Source organism: Giraffa tippelskirchi, chromosome 2 (assembly GCF_054371585.1).
Source record: "Giraffa tippelskirchi isolate mGirTip1 chromosome 2, T2T-mGirTip1v1.2.pri, whole genome shotgun sequence".
Classification (NCBI taxonomy): Eukaryota; Metazoa; Chordata; class Mammalia; order Artiodactyla; family Giraffidae; genus Giraffa; species Giraffa tippelskirchi.
In genome coordinates, this window is record NC_137276.1 from 152,560,167 (window position 1) to 152,584,400 (window position 24,234).

Here is a 24,234-nt window from a genome sequence, read left to right on the forward strand (position 1 = left end):
ACACAGGAACCAGGCGGGCTACAGTTCATGGGGTTGCGAAGAGTCACACACAACTGAGCATGCACCACACGAGCAGGAGAAAAAACTTCTTTTCTACACATAAGTCTCCTGGAACTCAAATATGAACATGTGGACACTTCTGAGGTTTGAGAAAGCACATCTACTGGCCCCAAACACAGGGAGGCAGCCCACAAGTAGAAGATAACTGAGTTGAGCTTTGCAACAAGTGACCTGGATGCAGAGCATTTTCTGAGACCCTTTCCCTTCAAATTTACCCTCTCCCCACCTCATACCACCACCCTCAGTAAAGGTTGTTGGCACTTTTGGCCCTAACCTGGGCAGTGTTCTCCTGTCTTGGGGCGGGGGGGGAGGGGGCAAGTTCAGTCCTCCCTCCTGGGCCAAATCAGAGGAAAAGCAAAAACCTCCAGGCTAGGTTGGTGGTGGCCAAGGTGAGCAGGTATTCTGGACAGGTACCTCAGTAGCCCAGCGGACTGCTTCACACAGAGATTAGAAGATAGGGTCAATTTCACTAATAAGAGTCAGTAAGTTTTCTCACATTATCCCTCTGAGTCAGCCAACATTTATTGGGCATCCACTGTATGCCAGGGCCCGTGGTGGAAAGAGGGAGTCACTACCAGAGGCTCTCATTGGCTCAAGAGGTGAATGTGAGCTATAGATTCAACCACTTGACCTGTCCCATTCCCTGCCTGGGCCCTGCTGGCTCCTGCCTCTGCCCACTGGCTGGGCACAAGGTCTCCTGTTCTCCACCTGGTTCTCCACCTGTCCCTTTATTTCTTGAGGTCAGCCAACACTGATGGGAATTTTCAAAAGGAGGTATATTAAGAGATTTAGGAAATTTAAGTGAATATTAACTAAACTTACTGCGATGATTGTTTTGCAATATGTAAATATATCAAATCATTGTATTGTAGGGCTTCCCTGGCCTGGTGGCTCAGTGGTAAAGACTCTGCCTGCCAATGCAGGAGACACTGGTTCAATCCCTGGTCGGGGAGTATCCCACATGCTGTGGAGTAACTAAGCCCTTGCACTACAACTACTGAGGTCCGCGTGTCCTAGAGCCCCTGGTCCGCAACAAGAGAAGCCACCTCAACAAGAAGCCCATGTACTGCGACAAAGAGTAGCCCCCCACTTGCCACAACTAAAGAAAAGCCCATGTAGCGACGAAGATGCAGCACAGCAAAAGATAAATAAAATTATTTTTTAAAAAATCATTGTTGTACACCTAAAACTAATTCATTGGTATATGTCAATATATCTCAATTTATTTATTTATTTTATTTGTGTGTGTGACAGAGCCACGAGGCATGCAAGATCTTAGTTCCCTGACCAGGGATCAAACCCATGCCCCCTGCAGTGGAAGCACAGTGTCTCAACCACTGGACCGCTAGGGAAGTCCCTCAACTTTTTAAAAAAATTCAGAATAAAAAGAGATTTAGGGAAAGTCAAAGAGAAATAAACCAGAAAATAAACATTAATAAATTTGTATTGTCTGTGGTAGCAACTGTATTGTCTATCACAGTAGTCTGAGTTCAACATCCTGGCTTTATTGCTTTATTAGCTTATCATGAACAAGTTACTTGTCTGCATTTCGTTTTCCTCACATGTAAGATAGTACTTGTCTCGAGCTATTTTCATCATTAAAGGAGGTGACTGATCCATGCATAGTGCAGTGCTCGGCCAATAGTAAGTGCTTGACAAATATTAACCAAGAAAAAACAACAACAACCGCAACAAAGCACTCCTACTTACCCTTTCCTTAGTTCTTCTGACTTCATTTTTTGGTGAGCTGATCCCTCTGCTTCCTCTTCACTGCTTAACTCCCACTTAGGATTCCACTTACATGGCTTCACCGCTCAACCACCAGGTTAGTTGCTGCTCCTAAAAGCTCCCAGCTAAAAGCTCTTATGATATCCCTGTAATGCAGCCCTCATCCTAGCCTGTGGTAACTGTGTGTTTGCCTTCTTCACCAGAGTGTGAGCCTTCCAAGACAGAGGCTATGCCTTTGTAGCTCTCTATCCCCCAAGTCCTCCCCTACACCTGGCACACGGCAGAGCACTCAGGCTCCAAGCCATTCCCTGCATAGAATCTCTTCCACCTCCTGAAACCAGGTTCTAGGACCCTCTGGGTCTGTGCTTCCCCTTCTGGTCCTCAGCCACCTGCCATGCTGCAGCCCCTCTATCAGCATGCCCCCCAGCTGGGCCTCAGAGCCCCTCCACAGAACTCCCTCCTCTCCAGGGCCTGGCTGCCTGCACCCTTACCCCATCCTGCAGGACACTTTACGCCTCTGGTTGAGCTGCAGACCCACTTCTCACTCCATTTGCCTCAGCTTAGACAGCCTCCCCACCAGGAGGATCTCAGGGCCAATCCAGCTTCCCAGCAAAAGCTTGGCTTCTTCCAGAGTGTTTTCTAGTCTCTGACAGAGATACCATCTTCCTGGGACACTGTGTTACAGTCAAGCTTTCCTCAGGAACTGAGGCAAGGACGTCTTTTTCCATTTCTGTGTATTTGAGGACCCTTAATGACTGCTCCCTGCAGCTTTATGTTTGTACATGTAGCTTTTGGCTTGTTCACAGAAGGGGCAGAGCACAAAACACCCATGAGGAGGTGTTCACTTGCCTAGACTTCCATGGAGCCCTCAAGGCCAGGACTGGCACTGCCTAGGGACCTTGAGTGCCTGGAGGGCCCATCCACCCCCTCCCACCCCCCACCATCTACCATTTCTCCCCAAGCGTGGTAGAGGAACATTCAACTCTGAAAATGAGGCTGGGAGAGGGTTCAACAGAGAAGGGAGAAGAAAGGACATGCAGTCAGGGCTTAGACAGTGTGGAAAGAATAGGGCTGGAACTCTGCTGGAGCTCCCGGTGAGATAGATCATTGTGGTGTTGGCTATGCCTCCTGTATCATCCTTGTGCATTTCCATCCATGAAGTTCCCTGGGGAAAGGCCAAGCTGTTCCACCATGCTAAGTGGTCTGAGCAAGTGAAAGGGTTGAAGTGGGGGGTTCAGTGCTCAAGAAGGCAGGGGATCCCCCCAGGACCAGTGTGGAATAAGTGACTAGAATCAGGATAGAGTAAATAGGGAGGAGTGAGAACGCCGAGCTTTACTTGAAAGCCCACTCCCCACTGACTGCCCCCCACTCCCAGTTCTTCTCAAGCTCTCTTTGCAGAAGTTGAGTGTGGCCACTGCAAGAAAGTTTGCATGGGTGACACCAGACATGGTCACTTTCCCAGGGCTCTTGGGGGAAGATTTTATGGACTTCCCTAATCTTTTGCAGCATAACACTGTCAATCCAGCCAATAACAAAGGAACCTGATTACAGGCTGGGATGTTTTCTCCTGCAGGTGCTGCAGTGATGTGGTCGGGGTGGAGGTCACTTCTATGATGGGGGCAATCTACAGCCACCAGAAGGCTCTGCAGGTTGAAAGGCCTCACTTCCAAGGTGGTGGGCAACTGAAGGTACCTGGAAGTTATAGCCTGAGAGGGCGATCCGCCAACACTCCCCATCCCCAGAAAAAGTGGGGCGATGGCACTGCAGTAGTGGGAAGGTTGGCAGCTGGAGGGGGAGAACCACTGCAGTGATGGGAATCCATGCATGGAGTGGACTGAAGTGGTCACAGTAGCTGAAGACACCTGCAGGATGGGGGAGGTTTCTGCAGTGATGAAGGAGCACTCTGCAAAGGAAAGGGTCGGGCTTTGGCGGGGGGGAAAGGGTCGGGCTTTGGGGGGGGGGGTGTCCTATGGTGATGCGGCCCTGGGGTTCGCTGCAGTGATTAGGGTCTCTGCAGTGATAAACAGTTGAGCCATTGTGGGCGTGAGGGGTGAAGAGGGTAGAGGTGGAATAATCGGGGTAGCTGAGTTGCTGCAGTGCTGGTTTGGGGGGCCTGCAGATTGAGCCCTTCTTCTGCACCTGCAGAACGCCTCATTTCCTGAAGGATGGAAAGGGCGGGGCCTCAAAGGCCTGGGTCTCGCACTGATGCTGGGCTGTGCGGCGGCGGGGATGCGGCTCCTGCACTGCGGTGCCGGGTCTGGCTGGAGCGGCAGGGGCTGCAGCGGCCGGGGCTGGCGCGGAGGCGGTACCGCGCCCGAAGGGGGCGGGGAGCAGCAGCCCCGCCGCAGCGGCGGGCGGGGCTGAGACCGGCTGGAGGGGCGGCCTTCCGAGCGGGGGCGGGACCGGCACCCTTAGGGCCGACGCCCCTGTGCGGACCCAGAGCGGTAGCAGCGGGAGTCCAGAGCGGGCGCCCCGTAGGTATCCAGACTGAAGGCAGCCCAGGGCCCTGAGGCAGCACTACCCACCCCGGTCCTTTCGTGCCGCCCAGAACTCCGCAGAGGACGCGACGGTGAGGCTGAGGCTGCCCGCGGGGAGGGGGACGATCCCTAGACCCAGCCCGCAGCATCCCCTGACAGTTCGGCTGTGGGGGCAGCGGCGACTACAGCGCCCCCCCCCAACCCCCATCCCAGATCAGTTCTACCAGGATGAGGAGAGGCGCCCTGGACAGATCCTACGGAATCCCTCGGTCACCTCTCCCGCTCCTGCCTTCGTAAGACCCCTTCCTTTCCCTTCCCACTTTGTTCTTCCCAACCGAACCCCCTCTACTCCGGCCTGCAGCCCGTCTCAGCGCCCCCTCTCAATTGAGGCTCCAGAGAAAGACCGCATCCCTTTGGCTCCCCATCCCACGCCGCCCCTGCTAACCTTTGCTGGGCTAGGTGCACCCAGAAGGATGCTGGCCCTTTAAACCCTTCCTCCCCACCCAGAGCATCTACGGTCTCTCCACCCGCGCCACTTCCAACAGCTGGCAGCCGCGGGGAGCCCCGGGGGGCCGGCAGGTACAGGGGTGGCGGCGAGGCCCGGGAGGGGGTAAAGAAACAACTGTGACACCCCACTCCCCCCACTCCCGCCGCCCCTCCAGGAGCCGGTGAAGGGACTGCTGGGCGCCCGGAGCGCCAGTTAAACATTAACCCTCCGCTCCCCGGTCCCCGTGCTGCCTGCAGCTGAGCTCCTCCTGGGCTTCCCAGGTAACCGGCGATGATGCCCATCTGGCTACCCCCCCCACCCCCCACCCCCGGTCTCCCTCCCCTCTCCACCTGTCCGCCAGGTCGAGCTCCAGGGCTCAGCCTCTCGCCCCCTGCAGGTTCTTGTCTCCGAGCCGGAGTTAAAAATCTCCCCTCCGGCTTTCAGGAGGGTGGGGCCGGGCGCCCAGAGCTCACCCTGCGCACCTCTCATAGAGCGCTCCCTCCCGCAAGGGCACCATGCCCGGCCTGTACTGCCCCTCCAGCTGGACGCCGCTGCCCCTCACGGACTCCTGGGTCCGGGCCTGCGCCAACGGACCCTGCCTCAGCCTGCGGGCCCGGCTCACCTACCACAACCCGCAGCCGCAGCCGGTGGACGGTGAGGCCCGGGCAGGGCGCGGGGGGTGGTGGGCAGCGCCGACCTGGCAAGGTCCGACATCGCCTGTGCCCTCATCCCGCCCCAGGCGTGTTCGTGTATCCTCTGGCCGAGGCTGAAGTGGTTTCAGGCTTCGAGGCGGAGGCCGCGGGTCGGCGCGTCTCCTTCCAGCTGCAGAGTCGGCGCCGCTCGCAGGCCGCCTGCTGCAGCGCTCTGGGCCCCGCGCTGGGGGCCTCAACGCCCCGCCGCTGCGCGCAGGGTGAGTCCCGGGCGCTCCCCGCCCCATCTCCTGAAAGCCGACGCACGGTGCATCGCACCCCTCTGCAAGCACCCGCTCTGCATCCCACCTCTCCCTGTCCCTTCCCCTCCCCCTCCCTGTCACTGTTTTTTCATTCATTGATTCACCCTCTCATTCGGCCGTAGAGACTGTGCCCCTGACGCTGACCAGGTGCTGGTGGGATGTGAACCAGCCCTGATCAGAGGTTTGCAGCCAGGTGGACAGACACAGCAGGCAGTCCACAAGGCTCTCCCCTCTGGAGCTTTAGCTCCGGGGTCTGGGACCTGGTTTTGGTCATCTCTGAGTCCCAGCATCTCTCACAAGAAGCGGCACAAAGGGGCTCAGAGAGTGCTGGGGGAGGAGATAGAAGCCCTCCCCTCTGCTAGGATTCCTGGCTCACACTTCATTCTTTTATTTATTTGTACATTCACTTGATTCCTGCACATGGGGTTTACCATCTGGGTAAGAAGAGGGACAGAATGCAGTGGTACTGAGAGTTGGCACAAGCCCAGCAGGTAGTTGGAGGATGAAGGGAGCTCTGGGCTGAGCCCTCAGGAATATTTCAGAGGAGGTGAAGCCAGCATTTGACTGAAAGGAAGGGTGGGATGTAATAGGAAGTTTGAGAGGAGAGAAAAGTCGCTCTACTCAGGGACTATGGTGTAAGCAAGGGTTCAGAAGTAAGTTATACTGGGTAGTGGTGATAAAATGCCTCACGTTTATAGTGATTCACAGTTTCAGTCGCTGGTGTCACCTCCTTTGAATCCAGAGAGGTATGTAATGCAAGTGTTGTTCTCCTTCCCCCTCTAACAGATGACAAGAGTAACAGCAAAAGCCTTATACATATTGGGTGCTTCCCATATGTTGTCTCATTCATTCCTCACCACAGTCATATAATTATGATCCCCATTTTATAAATGAGGAAACCAAGGCTCCTCTAAACAAGAGAGTTACCAAAAGCCAGAATCAGAAGTCACACAGCAGAGACTCAAAACCTGACACTGTGTTCTCTTCACTGTATCAGGCTGTCCCAAGCCTCAGATGCTGGAGATAGAAGCCCCTTCCTTCCTTCTTACCTTCGTTTTTTCCTTCCATTTTTTCCTCCCCTTCATTTATTCAGCAAGTATTTTTCAGAAGAATGGGTAAATGATCATCCTGGGGAAATGAGGCCCAGGAGGGCTGTAAAGGTAGGCTCGGTCCCAACCATGTAGGGTTGTGACTTCCACCTTAGACACCTGGCCATCTTCCCTTTAGCAGCAGTGGTGCTGCCCATGATGTCACCAGTCCCCAAACAAACCCCTTGGTCTAAGTAAAATGGAATACTTGGTATGCAAATGTCCTCTAGCCAACTTCCAAGTAGATTACTGTTCCTGAATTCCTCTTGGGCAGAAAATTCTGGAGCTACAAAAAAAAAGAAAATTCTGGAGCCATAGCTAGTGGGCAGAGGGAAGTCCTCAACCCTCAACCATTCATGAGCAGGGTATTTGTGAGCAGGGAGGGTCCCAGGCAATGGGAGATGTCAATAAGCATTCTTTAGGGAAATGAGGCCTACGGGTTGAACAGACTGGAGCAGGTAAAGAGAGGCAGAGGGTATGGGTTCCCCAGGACCTTGGGGGTGGTGTGGACATCCCTCTTCTCCTCAGCTCTCCATTAGCAGTGATGTCACTTCTGCCTTTCCTGATGACAGCCAGATCCTTCTGCCATCAACCTGCCTCTCCTTCTACCACCATTCATCTCATGCCTCCACCTTACATCACCAATGCATTAGTCCAGCATCCTTCCAACCTCACAAAGTTCTCCTTACCCAAGCTCCCTGACTCTGTGCCTGCTCCCACCCTGCATTCCCCCATCTCCTCTGCTTCCAGCCCCCTCTGATCCCTTTCCTCACTCATAGGTCATCTTGTCTTGGATCTGGCCCAGGCCCGGTCCACGCTGGTGCTGCCCACAGGCCTCATCGCAGCGGCCGGCACCATGACAGTGACCCTGCGGAGCAGCCGGGAGCTGCCCTCCAGGCCTGACGGGGTGCTGCACGTGGCTCTGCCCTCTGTGCTCACCCCTCTGGCCCCGCCAGGCCCGCTGGGGCCCCCCAGGCCTCCGGGGCTCTGTGACGACAGGTTGGGCCTATGGTGATTCCCTTCGTCCCTCCCTCGGCTTCTCTGGGTCTAGTGCGGGTGAGGGGGCCTTGGCAGGGTGTCCCGGGGGATGGTCAGGGTGGAGAAGGGCTGAAACCAGTCAGCCAGAGGGGCTAGGGACCGTGGTAGTGGCCAAGTGACCCTCCTCATGTTCCTTTCCAGCCCCACCAGCTGCTTCGGAGTGAGTAGCCCTCAGGGTGAAGGGCCAGCCTGGGAGGAGTCGGCTGCCCCTCAGGATGTGTTCTTGGGCCCTGCCCGTTGCCCTGCCCCGTACACCTTCTCCTTCGAGATGCTGGTGACTGGGCCGTGCCTGCTGGCAGGTGGGTGTTCCTCCCAGTGTAACTGACTGGGAAACAACTCAAGGCTCAGGGATGGGAGGAACACAGTACAAAAAGAAGATGGGGACCTAAGACTTAGGAACCTCTAGTCTACCAGTGGGATGATCCCCTGGCTACTTCCACACAACACTCACACCTGTAGGTTTAACGATGTCATTTCTTTACATTCCACTCCACTCACCAGTGAGAAGAGCGATGCTTACAATGAGACCAGTACAAGTGATGAAGTTGAGTTTCCTTGTGCAAAAGGTGGAGGAGGATGTTAAGTCAGCAGTTGGTTGATATAGAACTGTTTGGCCAGCCAGGAACACACCTGGGACTTCCCCTCCCAGTCCATGAAAGCAGGCAGACCCCCTTGTCTACCCTATAGATTGGACTCTGAGAACTGAGTTGAATCAGTCATGATCCTGCCCCGCCCCCCAATATTGTCTGGGAAGGTGATATTAGTGCTCTTGGGACTGGCTTAGGATGGCGTGATCATCACCTCTTCCTGCCTTTACCTCCCTCAGGACTGGAGAGCCCCTCTCATGCTCTTCGGGCAGATGCCCCACCTCATGCCAGCTCTGCAGCCACCATCTGTGTCACACTGGCAGAGGGCCACCGCTGTGACCGGGCCTTGGAGATCCTGCTGCACCCCAGTGGTGAGAGACTGGGGCACACAGTGGGCTAGTGCTGCTTGCTTCAGGACCACCTGGGGAGCATTTTTCAATGATTTCTGGGCCCAAAGCCAAACAATTGAGTCATTGGTGAGGGTGCGCCCGGCAGTGCAGGGAGGCTGAGCCTGCAAAGTTCTCCCAGGATGGTGGGGCTGAGTGCTTGGGGTCTAAAGACGGGAGCTTCCCTGATGGAGTGGTGTCCCCTCCTCCCCAGAGCCCCACCAGCCCCACCTGATGCTGGAGGCCGGCAGTCTGAACTCAGCAGAGTACGAGGCCCGGGTGAGAGCCCGCAGGGATTTCCAGAGGCTGCTGCGAAGGGACAGTGATGGGGATCGGCAGGTATAATGGCCTGGGGGTATGGCCTCACCTCTGGCTGCATTAATGCAGGAGGAGCAGGGGAGCAGGCTTAGGTTGGGATGGGCAGGAGGCCTCTACTCTCAGTGGGAGCTCTCAGTAACTGCTACCACTGAGACAGGCTGATGAGTACTGTCACAGGAGGCCCACTTAAGTCTCCTTGGAACGTGTCTCAGAGGATGGGGCGTATGACTGACACAGGCAGAGGACAGCCACCTGCCTCTGCCTTTGTCTTTATTCAGATGACACAAAAGGGTTCCCCCTCTGGGTGGATTGCATGGACAAAGGTCCCAGGGCTAGGTCCTGCTGCCAGCCTAGGTGGGAATTTCAGGAAGCCTGGCCCAGGATGACTCGGGGCTCCCGTGCTCAGGTGTGCTTCCTGCAGCGACGCTTCCACAAGGACATCCTGCTGAATCCCGTGCTGGTGCTGAGCTTCTGCCCGGACCTGAGCTCCAAGCCCGGACACCTGGGCACAGCTACACGGGAGCTCCTCTTCCTGCTGGATGGCAGTAGTGTGGCACACAAGGCCTGTGGGGCAGGGTGTGGGTGGGCTGGAGTTGGGTGAGGCAGTGGGTCTAGGTGAGCTGGGGGCTGCCTCTCAAAGACATACACACACACGCACACCTACCTCTCTCCTTCTCATACTCACACACACATGTGTTTCTTCCAGATTCCAAGACCCACCTCTCATACATAAATTTACGCTAGGTCACACCCAATCCCAAACCCCAGGGTTCACATGTACCTCCATGGTCACGTGCCCAAATGTCTCTCACAGGAACTCAGAGTCTCCCTTGCACACCGGGGTCTTTCTCACAGTCACACACAGGCACTTGCCCAGATTCCCTCATCTGGTCCCTCATCCCTTGTTGATCTTGGTGCCAGTGGGGCCTGCCTCACCCTGTCCTCCCTGGCCCTCCCCAGGATGCCATCGTTTTGGCTGTAAAGTCACTCCCGCCCCAGACGCTCATCAACCTTGCCATGTTTGGCATCTCGGTGCAGCCCCTCTTCCCAGAGAGCCGGCCTTGCAGTGATGTGAGTGTGACCTAGGGATTTGGGGGTCAGTAGAGACATCTCAGGGGCTTCCCAGGTGGCACAGTGGTCAAGAATCCACCTGCGAATGCAGGAGATGCAAGGGACACAAGTTGGATCTCTGGGTTGAAAAGATACCCTGGAGGAGGAAATGGCACCCGCTTTAATATTCTTGCCTGGGAAATCCCATGGACAGAGGAGCCTGGCGGGCTACAGTCCATAGGGTTCACAAAGAGTCAGAAACAACTGAGTAACTGGGCATGCACACACAGAGTCCTCCCAGCCCGGTGTGCCCAGCCCAAGCCTTCTTCCCCCAGGAAGCTGTGCAGCTGATCTGTGAAAGCATTGAGATGCTACAGGCTGCGGACGGCACCCCGGACGTGTGGGCTGCTCTGGACTGGGCCCTGGGGCAGCCCCAGCAAAGGGCCCACCCTAGGCAGCTTTTCCTGCTCACCGCTGCCTCACCCATGGCCGCTGTGACCCACCAGACCCTGGAGCTCATGAGGTGGCATAGAGGGGCAGCCAGGTAGGATGGAGTGGGCAGAGCCAGGCTCCTGAGATTGGCCCCCCAAAGATGGCTACTGAGTCATAGCTGCTCCCCTTCTCTTGTCAGGTGCTTCTCCTTTGGTTTGGGGCATGCCTGCCGCCAGCTGCTCCAGGGTCTGTCTGCTCTCAGCAGGGGCCAGGCCTACTTCCTGAGACCTGGGGAAAGGCTGCAGCCCATGGTGAGCTTGAGCCTGGGCCCTGCTCCCTTCTCCTCAGGGTCCTTCTCCCAAGTGGCACTGAGTCTGAAACAGATCCTGGTCAGGTTGTGAGGTCTCCAGGCACCCTGCTGTGGGGTGCTTCAGGAGGCCAAAGGTGCGGGGGACATGGCCTCTGACTACTCCCCAAATCTTGTCCTAAGTTTTGTCCTGGTACTGAGACTTATCTTTGAAAAGCCTTGCCCCACCCACATGGCACAGGCCAGGAGGACAGTTCACACCAAGCCTTGAGGACTGAACACTCAGACTCCTTGCTTGTTCCTACCCCTGTTCCTCCTCTTGACCCAGCCTGACCCTGCCCTGCTCGCCTCAGCCAGGTGCTGGGCAGATAGTGGCAGCAGAAGGGTAGCCTCCCCACTCCACTGGCTGTGTGGCACCTCTTTCTCTCCCACGGCCTCCCTCTGGTCATTCCTCACAGCTGGTGCAGGCCCTGAGGAAGGCACTGGAGCCTGCGTTGAGTGACATCTCTGTGGACTGGTTTGTTCCGGATGCAGTGGAGGCACTGCTGACACCCCGGGAGATCCCCGCGCTCTATCCCGGGGACCAGCTTCTTGGTTACTGCTCACTCTTCAGAGTGGATGGCTTCCGGTCCCAACCCCCGGGGGTAGGCCTGGGTTGGGGGGCGGTGGGAGGTGGGCCTGGGATGGCTGAAGCCCCTGTGTCTCTTCAAAACCCATTTCCTCTTCCTGGTGCCTCTCTCTGCCAAACTCATCTACTGCTACCCCCTAGACTTCCCCAGGGACCAAACTGGGTCCCTCAAAGTGATTGTAGCCTGCCTCCCTCATAAGGTCTCCCACTGAGCTGTTCGATAGAGTGATGCCTTTGGTCACTGAAGCGCACAGAGAGCAGCACCAGCATTAGCTTTGAGGTTTTTGTTGAAACCTGCTCATTGTTTCACACGGTGCCCTATAAAAAAGCAACATCTAGCTTATTTCCTGTAACACTCAGGGCCACACAGAGCATCATCTTGATGAAATCTCAGATCCCAATTCTGCTGTGTACTGACCATTTGATTTGGGGCAAGTCACTCAACCTCTCTGAGCGCCTTACACTGACTTTTTTCATAGGAGTGTTTTAATTAGAAAGTCATGACTGGCACACTGTTGGTAGGATACTTGACACAGAGGTGGAATTGGATAAATGAGTTATTTTTATTAGGAAAAGCTTTGTCTCTCTAGAAGAATCAAGCATGCTAGCCCCTTTTTGATTGGGAGAGCCATATAATGGACTGTTTGCCTTTTTCCCTGGCTGCCAGGAAGCTGAGGGCCAAACATGAAGCCCAGTCACAGCAGCTCTAGTAACGCTCTGGTCAGCATGTATGTTTCCTCCTTTCTTAGTACTGGGTTCTCATTTCTGCTTTATAATCTTTATTGTCTCTTGCAGTGAGCCATCTTAAATCCTGTTTGGAAAAAAGAGTGTATAACTATCATCAGTTTTTTTTTTTCCCTTCAATGTCTATCCCTCTCCAGGGCCAAGAGCCTGGCTGGCAGAGCTTGGGCGGCTCAGTGTTCCCATCCCCAGAGGAAGCACCATCTGCCACCAGCCCTGGCACTGAGCCCACTGGCACCTCAGAGCCACTGGGAACAGGCACTGTGTCAGCAGAGCTGTCCAGCCCGTGGGTTGCTGGGGACACAGAGCAGAGTGAGTACCTGGGTGTGTGTGTGTGTGTTAGAGGAGAAGTGAGCGGTGGGAGAGGCCAGGGCTGGGATCTGTTCTACTGCCTCTCCATAGGTACTGATGCTCTGACAGACCCAGTCACGGACCCCGGACCTAATCCCTCTTCTGACACAGCCATATGGCACCGCATCTTCCAGTCCTCGTACATCCGGGAGCAGTATGTGCTCACCCACTGCTCTGCCAGCCCAGAGCCAGGCCCAGGCTCCACAGGCAGCAGCACATCCCCTGTCTCCCAGGACCCGGGCTCCCCTGAGGGCAACACTCCCCTGGATCCCCCTTCTCAGCAGGGCTGCCGAAGCCTGGCCTGGGGAGAATCTGCCAGCTCCCGCTCCTGTCCCCTGCCTCCATCCCCACTGGCTCCAGTCAAGGTGAGATTCAATCCACATCCCACCATGTATCCAGCAAACGTTTATTGACCGTTGGCTGTATGCTATAGGTTGTGCAGTGGTTACTATTAAGTCTACTTGAAAAAACAGATAGCTAATGATGATATATAATGATGATACCATGCGACACATGCTGACAAGCACAGAAGCATGACATTATGGGGGTTCAGAGTCAAGGTGACTAACCCTGTCTGAGGGAGTCAGGAAAGCAAGAGCCTCCTCTGGAAGAACAAGAAGTCAGTCAGGCAGAAAGGGAAAAGACACGAGTAAAAACAGATAAGCCCATGAGTAAAAACACACCCCATGTCTCAAGTGAGACATGGGGCATAGAGTGAGATGACACAGGGAAGGGAGCCAGGGGCCAGAAGGAGCCTGGCCTCACCCCTGAGGGTGGTGAGCAGCCATCTAGGGTTTCAGACAAAAGGGCATGTGGCTAGTCGTGTATGTATGTCTGATCAGGCCAGGAGCTCTACACTCCTTGACCAGTGGACTCCACTTCTCACGCGCAGACTGGGGCTTTGAGTGCTGAGGTGCTAGGCCGTCGACGCAGAGCGGCTCTGCCTGGCCGAAGCCTCTCATCCCCCCAAGGCCGGGTGAACCCAGTCCCTGGCCGCCCCCGGCATCCCTCTCTGGGTGTAGCACCCGATGGGCCAGGCCCTGAGTCAGGGCAGCAGCTGGGACAGGGCCTGGATGACTCAGGTAAGGGTTACGGGGGAGCTGGGTTCTGTCACCCAGGAGGCTGTGGGGAGCCAGAGCCCAGGGCACCACATGGCCCCTGCTCCTACCATTGTTTCTCCCCAGGAAACCTGTTCTCCCCAGCCCCCATGGACTGGGACATGTTGATGGAACCACCCTTCTTGTTCACCGCTGTTCCCCTCAATGGGGAGGTGGCCCCTCCAGCAGTAGCACAGCCTCCCCAGGCTCCACGCTGCCATGTGGTGATCCGGGCCTTGTGTGGGGAGCAGCCCATGTGCTGGGAGGTGGGTGTTGGGTTGGAGACGCTGTGGGGGCCTCAGGATGATGGCTCACTGCCTCCACCACCCACCGAAAGAGATAATGCTTGGGACCAAGCACTCCATCGACTGACAGCAGCTTCTGTGATTCGGGACAATGAGCAGCTGGCTCTTCGAAGAGGGGGTGAGACCAGGGCTGACCGGGGTGAGTTCCTGGTGGGCCCAGTCAGGGCTCAAGGAGACCATATGGGGCAGAGAGTGGCAGAGGCATAGGTCTGTGTGATCACTCACTGTACCTCACCTTGCTCACAAATGATTTGAGGCAGCTCACCCACATTATCAAGAAAAAAAAATTAAGCAGGGTAATGGGGGGGAAGGGATAATAAAAGGAAACAGAAAATGAGGTTATATTAAAGATGTACACTATGAGGTTATGTACCCTTGCAAGCAGGGGACCCAAAGCTAGCCAAGTTTCCTAGCAGCCAACAGAGAGGGAATTTCATCTTGTAATGATTCACAGTGCCCATAATGTAAAAACAAATCTGTCATTTAGGAAGATTATTAAAGTTAAAATGTCAGTTCTTCAGTTGCACTAGCCACACTTCACATGCTTAGTGGTGACTCTAAGGAATAATACACACTGGATTCCGTGGCTACTACACTGGATCACGTCGATTCAGAATATTCCCATCACTCTACAGGGCAGTGCTGAAATGAGTGGATGGAAAAGGCACCACTCAATGCTTCCTAGGGGTTGTGTCCAGAATGTTGCATTTGTGGGTAGCCAGGGAGCCTAGCCTTGCTATTAATACAAGATGGTTGAGCGTTTAGCCTAATGACTTCTTGTCAAAGTTGAGGAGTCTGAGCTGGCCCTGAGAAGGAACTCCACTCTGTTCAAAAGTGGACAGAGGGCTGGGAATTCCCTGGTGGTCCAGTGGTTAGGACTCCACGCTTTTCACTGCCAGGGCAAGGTTTGATCTCTGGTCAGGGAACTAAGATTCCACAAGCCTCAAGGTGCCGCAAAAAAAAAAAAGGGACAAAGGAAGAAACCATGGCATTATGGGAGCAGAGATTTTTTTTCTGTGAACCTCTTTGTAGAGAGTGGGTGGTAGGCGTGCACCCCCTCCCAGCCCACATGCTGCTGCTTGGTTTCGTAGGTCATGCCCGGAGGTCCTGGCTCCGAGCCCTTCAGACAAGTAAGGTCAGCTCTGCCCCTTCTTGCTTCACCTGCCCTGTAGCTGTGGACGCTACCACCAGGGAGGTCCTACCCTCAGCCCTGCAGGTGCGGAGCTCAGGTAAGCAAGGTCTCTCCCAGGTGACCCCCCAGGCACCAGTTCTCACCTCATGCTGGCCACCCTCCCAGACAAACTTCTCCCTTTCTTCTGTGCCCTTACAGAGCCAGCTGAACCTGCAGGTACCCCTGCTGTCTCTCAAAGCCATGTAGATGCAGCTCCTTTGCCCACAGTTGTCCACTCTAAAGGTAACACTCAAATTTGAGGAAATGAAGTAGGGAGCAACAGGCTTAGGGACCACCACTGAATGGCTCCAGTCAGGACTGAAGGGAGACTCTCTGGCAGGTGACTGGGACCCGGACCAAACTGGCAACTCCAGTTCTGCTTTGGGGGACCATGCAGCCCCCATAGGAGGGTCTCATCGCCCGCTTCCCCAGCCTCCCTCTCGGATCAGCCTGGGCCGTTGGAAGTCCAGAGGCCCAGACAGCCATAGACTCTGCAGCCCCAACACGGGCCAAGTCAATGACAGCAACAGTGAAGGCAGCGGCCACGATTACCTGCCCTTGGTGAGGACTCGGGAGGTGGAGGGTGGCGCTGCCAGGGCCAGGGCACTGTCTCAGCTCGCTTCTCCCCCCACCTCCTCTCTCCTCAGGTGCGTTTGCAGGAGGCGCCCGGCTCCTTCCGCCTGGACGCTCTGTTCTGTGCAGCAGTGCACATCTCGCAGGAGCGCCTGTGCCGTGCCTCGCCCTTTGCTGTGCACCGGGCCAGCCTCAGCCCCACCTCGGCCTCCTCTCCCTGGGCACTTCTAGCTCACAGTGTTGGCCAGGGTGGCAGTGCCACAGCCTCTTGCAGCCCGTCCCCCAGCTCGGGCTCCGAGGGTCCAGGCCAGGTGGACAGTGGGCGGGGATCAGACACTGAGACCTCGGAGGGGTCGGAAGGGCCTGGTGGTGCTGACCTGCGGGGCCGGACTTGGGCCACAGCTGTGGCACTTGCATGGCTGGAGCACCGCTGTGCAGGGGCCTTCGGCGAGTGGGAACTGGCAGCAGCGAAGGCTGACTGTTGGCTGCGGGCGCAGCACCTGCCCGACGGCCTGGACCTGGACAACCTCAAGGCTGCAGCCCGCGGTCTCTTCCTGCTGCTGCGTCACTGGGACCAGAACCTGCAGCTCCACCTGCTGTGCTACAGCCCTGCAAACATGTGAGGGTCACCCACTGCTCCGGCTGGCACCCCTCCAACCAACTCAAAGTCACTGCCACCCAGAGCTGGCCTCTCGGTGCTGGGAAGGGGTGGGCTGGCAACAACCTGTCCCCTCTGCTTCTCATTCCCTCCACAGAATCCTCCTGCCCCCACAGAAAGTGCCTGCCTGTGCTCTCTCTCACTCCTCCCAACCCCTGCCCCTTCCCCTCTGAGCTCTGTGCAGTTGCAGCAGAAAGGGAGAGAGCCACAGCCCCAGATCCTATGCAATAAAGTGCCTCTTGGGACTGTCTGAATGAGTTCTTTATCTGCTGCGTGCCTGTCCCTCACAGCTCGGTCCAGGCACCTCCACGGAGGCTGCATAGAAGTAGACTTGGTTTATTGGGAAGGGCAGAGTCCATCTGGGGTCCCAAGAATGGACTGGAGAACAGGTGGATCTCAGTGGGCTTTCTTGCTGTGCAAGATGGTCTTGGGGAAGGGCTGGGGGCCCAGCCAGAGCTGCAGCAGGATGACTGCATGGCATGCATGCAGGGCAGCAGAGCTGCAAGACGTGGATGGGTATGTGTTCCAGGAGAGCTCGATGAGCCCCAGCACCAGCAACCTAGAAAGAAGAGAGCAGCTCTGGGTCTCATCCTGTCTCTAGGCCTGCAGCTCTTCAGCTCACCCACTGCCCCTCCGCGGTCACAGCCTTGGGATGAGGAGCTTCCCACCCCTGGCCTCTCCCCCAGGGCTGTCCCAGCCAGTACCTGAGCAGGTGAGTGAGCCAGCGGGCAGGCGTGGCCCACAGGAGGTAGGGCAGTGTGTGGAAATACCAAACGTAGAATTGGTAGTGAAGGGAGCGGCTGAAGCAGATGCCAATGAAGTTGGAGGTGAAGAGAGTAGAAACAATCTGTAGGCGGTGGTCAAGGCCAAGGGCAGGAGCAGAGGGGTAGGGAGATTTCAAAGCAGGGGGGACAAAAGTTTGGGGGGGTCTAATAGCCCCCGGCTCTGTAGTTCCTAGATACATACTTTTGGGCAAATTTCTGAACCTCTTTGGACCTGTTCCTCAGTCCGTGTGGAGGCAATAAAATTTACAGCTGTAAGGCCTAGGGAGCCACCACTCATTGTGTGACTTTGGAAAATTACTTTACCTTTTAAAGCCCTAATTTTGTCATCTGTAAAATGAGGATAAAACAGAGTTTCTTGTGAGCTTTAAACATATGTAAAGCTCTTAGGACAGCGCTAGGCAGAGGGTGCCCACTCATAATGGAAACTCAATATTTAGAATTAAGAACAAAACATGCTTAAATATGTAAAGTGCTCAGCACAGTGTTTGGTACAGAGTAGGATTTCTACAAATGGATCCTGTAGCTATTATTGGAACCTCCTTTCCCTCTCCCGGATCAGCAGCTCTCCAGGGTTAGTTGATCAGGACCCTATCTGCACCTGGAGAGGGCAAGACTTACCTTCCCATGATTTAAAGGATATGGTTGGGTGTGAGGGGCTGGGGTGGAACCTTCCTTTTGGAAGGATCCTTCAGCAGCGACAGGATACCTTCCCCTGTCCTGGGGAGAAACCATTGAGACAACTTATCAAACCCCCATAGTGGGCTACACGGAGCTCAACATGTCCCCAAGCAGCCCCTAAGGCCTAGGCGCTTCACTCTTTCCCCCACGTCTGCCCAAGGAACTGCCCCCCTTTCTCACCTGTGCCACCTGCAGAGCGCAAAGAGCAAGAGCATGGTGAGGTGGGTAGTCAAAAGCGCCAGGTGGAAGGCACGATGCAGGAAGAGGGCCTCGGGGAGAAAGCGCCAGTTCACTGTCCAGCGGAAGAGAAACTGGCGGCCAAGGTCAAAGGAGCGGGAGAGGTAGCCGACGGGGTTCTTCAGCAGGAAGGGCAGCCCTAGCGCCACCTGAGGATGAGTGTGACATCAGCAGAGCTGCCCAGGCTCACCCTCAGCCTCATGCTACTCACTGAGGGGACAGGGGATAGAGTATAGATCCCAGAGGTTCCCTAATTGCCACTAAGAATAGCAAGAAAGCCAGCCCACCCACCCAGACCACTCGTGGGCCAAAAAGGCCAAGGAAGAAGGTAATAACAGTGCTTTATATTTAAATTCATCTAGTCATAAATGTGCACAGCTAGAACGGTTCTCTGAGACCACCTAGTTCAACACCCTTGTTTTACAGCTAAAGAAACCAAAGTCTAGAGGTGGTAGCTGTCCAGATTGAATCAACTCCAAAACTCTGTCTCCTGGCTTTGAGGATATTTCAGAAATGAAAGGAATCCAGAGAGTGGCCGCCACTTCATCAGAAAGGGGACAGGGTAAAGAGGGAATACCTGAAGGACAGCACAGATGCCCAGCTTGGGGAGGGCCCCACGGAGGCCAAATTTCGTGAGGAGAAGGAATAGTAATCCAGGGGCGAAGAGCAGCACATTCATCTTCACAGAGACTGCCAGGCTGGAGTGGATAGTGGGGAGGAAGAGTGAAGATCAGCTTCATCAGGCACATGTACCCCCGACCATCACCACAGCAGCTCCCTGTCCCCTGCCAGCAAGCTCCAGGCAGAGAGTGAACACTCATACTCAGAACTCCTGGAGGGTTAAGGCAGCCTGGGAGGAGGCTGGGATAGGGAGCTGATACATTGTCTCTACACTCAGACTGAGCGGCAAATAATATATTGAGTACTTAGTAAGTGCAACTGACCAACTCCAACCACAGATGCAGCCTGGAGGAAGCAGGATAGGAAGAGGGTGGTGTGTGTGTAGGCGCCTGGGGATGGAGACTTTCTACACATCCTGGACTAGCAGGATGCGAGTGTGGCCCTTAACTGACCTACACTGTCTGGCCACTCCCTTACTCTCTCTGCCGCAGAAAACTGGGGAGAAAATGATGGAAATACAGAAAATGAAAGAAGAGTCCACAAGGGAGGGGTGTTGACCTGAAACAGCAGCAGCCCCAGCTCCAGCGCTGGGCCAGCAGGAGGTTGACACTGAGGAAGAGCAGCACCATGGCCACTGGATCATTGAAGAGCCGCAGCACAAAGATGGAGTGGACACGATAAGAGGCACAGCACATGAAGAAAAAGACGAAGGGAGGTACCTGAGAGGTGGGCACAGTGGGTTACAAGGTCAGCTCACCAACCCTGAACCATCCCCACTCCCCAGCCCTCCTAGTTTGGGGGCCCCTATTCCTGGCAGTGAGAACTCACCTTGCAGGTCTGGTGGTAAATCAAGAAGACAAGCAGCAAAGTGGCCAGGTAAAGCACAGCAAAGATGTGCTGGGCCATGCGGATGTCAGTGCCTTGGTCAGTGGCATAGTAAAGCCCCATAAAAATGTACACGAAGCCAGCTGGGTACCTGGAAGAGAAGGAACATGAGTCCACGTCAAGCTATTCAGCCTGGCATCCAGTCAGCTCCTCCCATCCTCGCTGAACCTCCAATCCCACTCACACGAGAGGTCCAGTGCCACCTTGCAGTTGAGTGTAGTCATAGGTGCCATTGATGACGCCCTCTACTTCAGCCATGTAGGCTTTCCAATCAATCTCTGTATCTGCAAAAGGACAGGATGGTGTGGTTACTTCGTGGTCCAGAATTGCTCTGCCTCAGTCCATCAAAGCACAGAGTTCCAGCTCATTCTTGGGATTTCTATCATAATCCCTGCTCTAACTGATCTATTCTTTGCCTGAACCCAAGTATCTCAAAATCAAACATGTCTGTAATGGAACTCAGAACTTTCCACTCCAAATGTGGTCCCCTTCCTGGGTTCCATGAATGGCACCATTAACCTCTCACTTGCCCAAGTCACAAACCTGGGAAACATCCTTAATACTTCTATCGCTTTCATTTCCAACCCTCACCAAGTCACCAAGTCCTGCCTATGCTTCATCCTAAATATCTGTCTCATCCTTCTCTGCTCAATTTGGGCATGACAATCTCTAGCCTCAATGGTGCAGTTCAGTTCAGTCGCTCAGTCGTGTCCGACTCTTTGCGACCCCATGAATTGCAGCACGCCAGGCCTCTCTGTCCATCACCAACTCCTGGAGTCTACCCAAACCCATGTCCATCGAGTCGGTGATGCCATCCAACCATCTCATCCTCTGTCATCCCCTTCTCCTACTGTCCCCAATCCTACTCAGCATTAGGGTCTTTTCCAATGAGTCAACTCTTTGCATGAGGTGGCCAAAGTATTGGAGTTTCAGCTTCAACATCAGTCCTTCCAATGAACACCGAGCACTGATCTCCTTTAGGATGGATTGATTGGATCTCCTTGCAGTCCAAGGGACTCTCAACACCACAGTTCAAAAGCATCAATTCTGCGGCACTCAGCTTTCTTCACCGTCCAACTCTCACATCCATACATGACCACTGGAAAAACCATAGCCTTGACTAGACGGACTTGCGTTGGCAAAGTAATGTCTCTGCTTTTAAATATGCTATCTAGGTTGGCCATAACCTTCCTTCCAAGGAGTAAGCGTCTTTTAATTTCATGGCTGCAATCACCATCAGCAGTGATTTTGGAGCCCAAAAAAATAAAGTCTGACACTGTTTCCCCAACTATTTCCCATGAACTGATGGGACCAGATGCCATGATCTTAGTTTTCTGAACGTTGAGCTTTAAGCCAACTTTTTGACTCTCCTCTTTCACTTTCATCAAGAGGCTCTTTAGTTCTTCTTCACTTTCTGCCATAAGGGTGGTGTCATCTGCATATCTGAGGTTATTGATATTTCTCCCGGCAATCTTGATTCCAGCTTGTGTTTCTTCCAGCCCAGCGTTTCTCATGATGTAATCTGCATATAAGTTAAATAAGCAGGGTGACAATATACAGCCTTGACGTACTCCTTATCCTATTTGGAACCAGTCTGTTGTTCCATATCCAGTTCTAACTGTTGCTTCCTGACCTGCATACAGGTTTCTCAAGAGACAGGTCAGATGGTATGGTATTCCCATCTCTTTCAGAATTTTCCACAGTTTATTGTGATCCACACAGTCAAAGGCTTTGGCATAGTCAATAAAGCAGAAATAGATGTTTTTCTGGAACTCTCTTGCTTTTTCGATGATCCAGCGGATGTTGGCAATTTGATCTCTGGTTCCTCTGCCTTTTCTAAAACCAGCTTGAACATCTGGAAGTTCACGGTTCACGTATTGCTGAAGCCTGGCTTGGAGAATTTTGAGCATTACTTTACTAGCATGTGAGAGGAGTGCAATTGTGCGGTAGTTTGAGCATTCTTTGGCATTGCCTTTCTTTGGGATTGGAATGAAAACTGACCTTTTCCAGTCCTGTGGCCACTGCTGTTTTCCAAATTTGCTGGCATATCGAGTGCAGCACTTTCACAGCATCATCTTTGAGGATTTGAAATAGCTCAACTGGAATTCCATCACCTCCACTAGCTTTGTTCGTAGTGATGCTTTCTAAGGCCCACTTGACTTCACATTCCAGGATGTCTGGCTCTAGGTGACTGATCACACCATCGTGATTATCTGGGTCGTGAAGATCTTTTTTGTACAGTTCTTCTGTGTATTCTTGCCACCTCTTCTTAATATCTTCTGCTTCTGTTAGGTCCATACCATTTCTGTCCTTTATCAAGCCTATCTTTGCATGAAATGTTCCCTTGGTATCTCTAATTTTCTTGAAGAGATCTCTAGTCTTTCCCAGTCTGTTGTTTTCCTCTATTTCTTTGCATTGATCACTGAGGAAGGCTTTCTTATCTCTCCTTGCTATTCTTTGGAACTCTGCATTCAGATGGGAATATCTTTCCTTTTCTCCTTTGCTTTTCACTTCTCTTCTCTTTCCAGCTCCCTAATTAGGCTCCCAGCTTCCACTTTCACCACACTACATTTTATTGTCCACCCTGCAACCAGAGAGCTCATCCTATAATAGAAACATCACATTTCTCTGTTTAAAACCCTTCAGTGATTCTCCACGGCTCTTAGATAAAGACCAAGCACACACGGAGCTCTAAATTCTTTTTTTTTTCTCGAGCTCTAAGTTCTTAATCCTTAACACAGCTTAGAGATTCCTTCATGATGTGAAATCTCATCTCTTAGTACTACCCTCACTTGATTTCTGTGTTCCAACTCTAAAAAAATTATTTCATTTCTTCAAAGGAAGTAGACTTTCTTTTTCAATGGGAGCTCTTTGAAACAGGATTCTCTCCTAGAGTATAATCTGCCCCCCACCCCTTTCTCTCTTTCCTTGGGGAACTAGCTCTTATTGTTGGAAGAGGACTCTAGGAAGCCTTCTCTGACTCCTCAAGTCTGGCTGAAGTGCCCTCTTTTGTCCATTATAGCACTTTGTCTAGTACCATTATGATGAATATAATGTAATTTTCTGTTAACTTATCTTTGTCCGGGAGAAGGCAATGGCACCCCACTCCAGTACTCTTGCCTGGAAAATCCCATGGGCAGAGGAGCCTGGTAGGGTACGGTGCATGGGGTCGCTAAGAGTCAGACACGACTGAGCGACTTCATTTTCACTTTTCCCTTTCATGCACTGGAGAAGGAAATGGCAACCCACTCCAGTATTCTTGCCTGGAGAATCCCAGGGACGGCGGAGCCTGGTGGGCTGCCATCTATGGGGTCACACAGAGTCGGACACGACTGAAGTGACTTAGACTTAGACTATCTTTGTCCAGATCCGCATACACAAGTAGGAAATCTGTCTATCTTTTTCACCACTAGACTCTTGGCACCTAGTATGGTGTTAGCCATATAGTAAGCACTCAGTAAATACCTACTGAACTAATTGTCTTTAGCAAGTAAGCTTTAAATCCAGTGCTTTCTGCCTGGAAAGGAGTGACCAATAATGCCGAACTGACTGTAACAAAATGCTATCACAGAGAAAATACTTCGAGACCTCAGAATTCAACAGATGAGGAGACTGAGACCCAGGAAGGGAAGTGACGTGTCCAAACCCATAGAGACAAGCAGCAGCAGCCATTAACTTGGACCCAGGTTTTCTGGGGGAGATTAAGGTCGAGTTTGGTTTTCTGTGGAGCAGACTTGGGATTTGGGTAAAAGATATTGGTCTGCAGTTGATGGCTGAGTGGATCAGGGGTCTAAGTTTGAGCTCCGAATATGGGTCCCAGTTTTGATTGGGGGTTCGGTCTCCCTCCCCCTCCTCCCCTCCCCCTCGGCGCACTCACATGCCACCCTGTGAATGACCCAGAAGGTGATGCCCACCTCCGCCAGGCAGAGGCAGGCGGCCACCAGCAGCGTGTAGCGCGGTTCCAGCAGCAGTTGGCGCCGCTCTTGCCAGGCGCGCCGCAGCCACTGCCCGCACAGTCCTGCTGCTCGGGTTGCGGGACCCGCCCGGCCGCGTTTCCGCAGGCCTGCCGCCATCTTGACGGTGCGCCGCTCTTGTGGGCCCTCTACCCCGGAAGCTCGACTCTTTGGTACTTAGGTTCCGCTCCAGCGCCACGTGTCCCAACGGACTGAGCGCTGATAGGAGTTGTCTGAGTCCTTGTTTACGCCTCTAAAATTTCCTGCTTTCACATCTGGCTTTCCTGATGGAGTACACACTCCATACGAGCAGGAATAGTCTTACTCCTCAGTACATACTTAGCCCTCGGCGCACATGCGCTAATGTGAATCGAACGTTTGTCCAGAAAACTAACGTTTCTTTCTGCCCGCGCCATGTCTCTTCCTCACCTCAACTCCCCTGCCCAGCATAACACTTCGCCTGTGTTGATATCTGCGTTCATGCCCGTCTTTCCTGGAGAGCAAGACAGGTATCCGCGTTACTCTCGCCACCCCTCAGAGCCCTCCGGGTGCTCAAAACTGGGGAAAAAAATGAATCTTTTATTAGCGTTCAGGCTTCTTAATGGAAAGAGCTTGTCAAACTGAAAATGAGGTGGGTAGTG

At 53.8% G+C, this 24,234-nt stretch overlaps 2 protein-coding genes across 3 annotated transcripts; one reads left to right on the top strand and one right to left on the bottom strand.

Moving 5' to 3' along the window:
* Positions 1-4,207: 4,207 nt before the first annotated feature.
* On the top strand, positions 4,208-16,684 carry VWA5B2 (von Willebrand factor A domain containing 5B2). Of its 2 annotated transcripts, XM_081571248.1 has the most exons (22): positions 4,208-4,357; positions 4,442-4,558; positions 4,928-5,033; positions 5,197-5,406; positions 5,492-5,662; positions 7,572-7,791; positions 7,972-8,129; positions 8,657-8,788; positions 9,018-9,142; positions 9,528-9,683; positions 10,082-10,192; positions 10,507-10,715; positions 10,803-10,914; positions 11,369-11,554; positions 12,420-12,591; positions 12,682-12,995; positions 13,523-13,712; positions 13,815-14,171; positions 15,124-15,261; positions 15,363-15,446; positions 15,544-15,764; positions 15,851-16,684. In XM_081571248.1, the coding sequence occupies exons 4-22, from the start codon at positions 5,268-5,270 to the stop codon at positions 16,397-16,399; spliced, it is 3,744 nt and encodes a 1,247-aa protein (XP_081427374.1). In that variant the 5' UTR covers positions 4,208-4,357; positions 4,442-4,558; positions 4,928-5,033; positions 5,197-5,267; the 3' UTR covers positions 16,400-16,684. The 2 variants fall into 2 exon arrangements, with proteins under 2 accessions (XP_081427374.1, XP_081427375.1); XM_081571249.1 differs by lacking the exons at positions 4,208-4,357; positions 4,442-4,558 and having other exon boundaries at positions 4,832-5,033; positions 5,244-5,406; positions 12,420-12,603; positions 15,520-15,764; positions 15,851-16,399.
* ALG3 (ALG3 alpha-1,3- mannosyltransferase) lies at positions 15,027-23,737 on the bottom strand. The gene is made up of 9 exons (XM_081571255.1): positions 23,518-23,737; positions 19,825-19,924; positions 19,584-19,731; positions 19,314-19,474; positions 18,712-18,832; positions 18,078-18,283; positions 17,860-17,936; positions 17,139-17,283; positions 15,027-16,993 (listed from the first exon to the last, which is right to left on the bottom strand). Exons 1-9 carry the CDS (start codon positions 23,711-23,713, stop codon positions 16,831-16,833), a joined length of 1,317 nt encoding a protein of 438 aa, XP_081427381.1. The 5' UTR covers positions 23,714-23,737; the 3' UTR covers positions 15,027-16,830.
* Positions 23,738-24,234: the final 497 nt, after the last annotated feature.

Bases quoted from the DNA above. Each gene is read 5' to 3' on its own strand.
- VWA5B2 (XM_081571249.1), top strand. From the start codon at position 5,268: ATGCCCGGCCTGTACTGCCCCTCCAGCTGGACGCCGCTGCCCCTCACG. The intron at 5,407-5,491 runs GTGAGGCCCGGG...ATCCCGCCCCAG, and splicing joins GCAGCCGCAGCCGGTGGACG to GCGTGTTCGTGTATCCTCTG. The intron at 13,713-13,814 runs GTAAGGGTTACG...GTTTCTCCCCAG, and splicing joins ACAGGGCCTGGATGACTCAG to GAAACCTGTTCTCCCCAGCC.
- ALG3 (XM_081571255.1), bottom strand. From the start codon at position 23,713: ATGGCGGCAGGCCTGCGGAAACGCGGCCGGGCGGGTCCCGCAACCCGA. The intron at 19,732-19,824 runs GTGAGTGGGATT...CTTCTCTTCCAG, and splicing joins GGTGGCACTGGACCTCTCGT to GTACCCAGCTGGCTTCGTGT. The intron at 18,284-18,711 runs GTATTCCCTCTT...ACTCATCCTCAG, and splicing joins GCATCTGTGCTGTCCTTCAG to GTGGCGCTAGGGCTGCCCTT.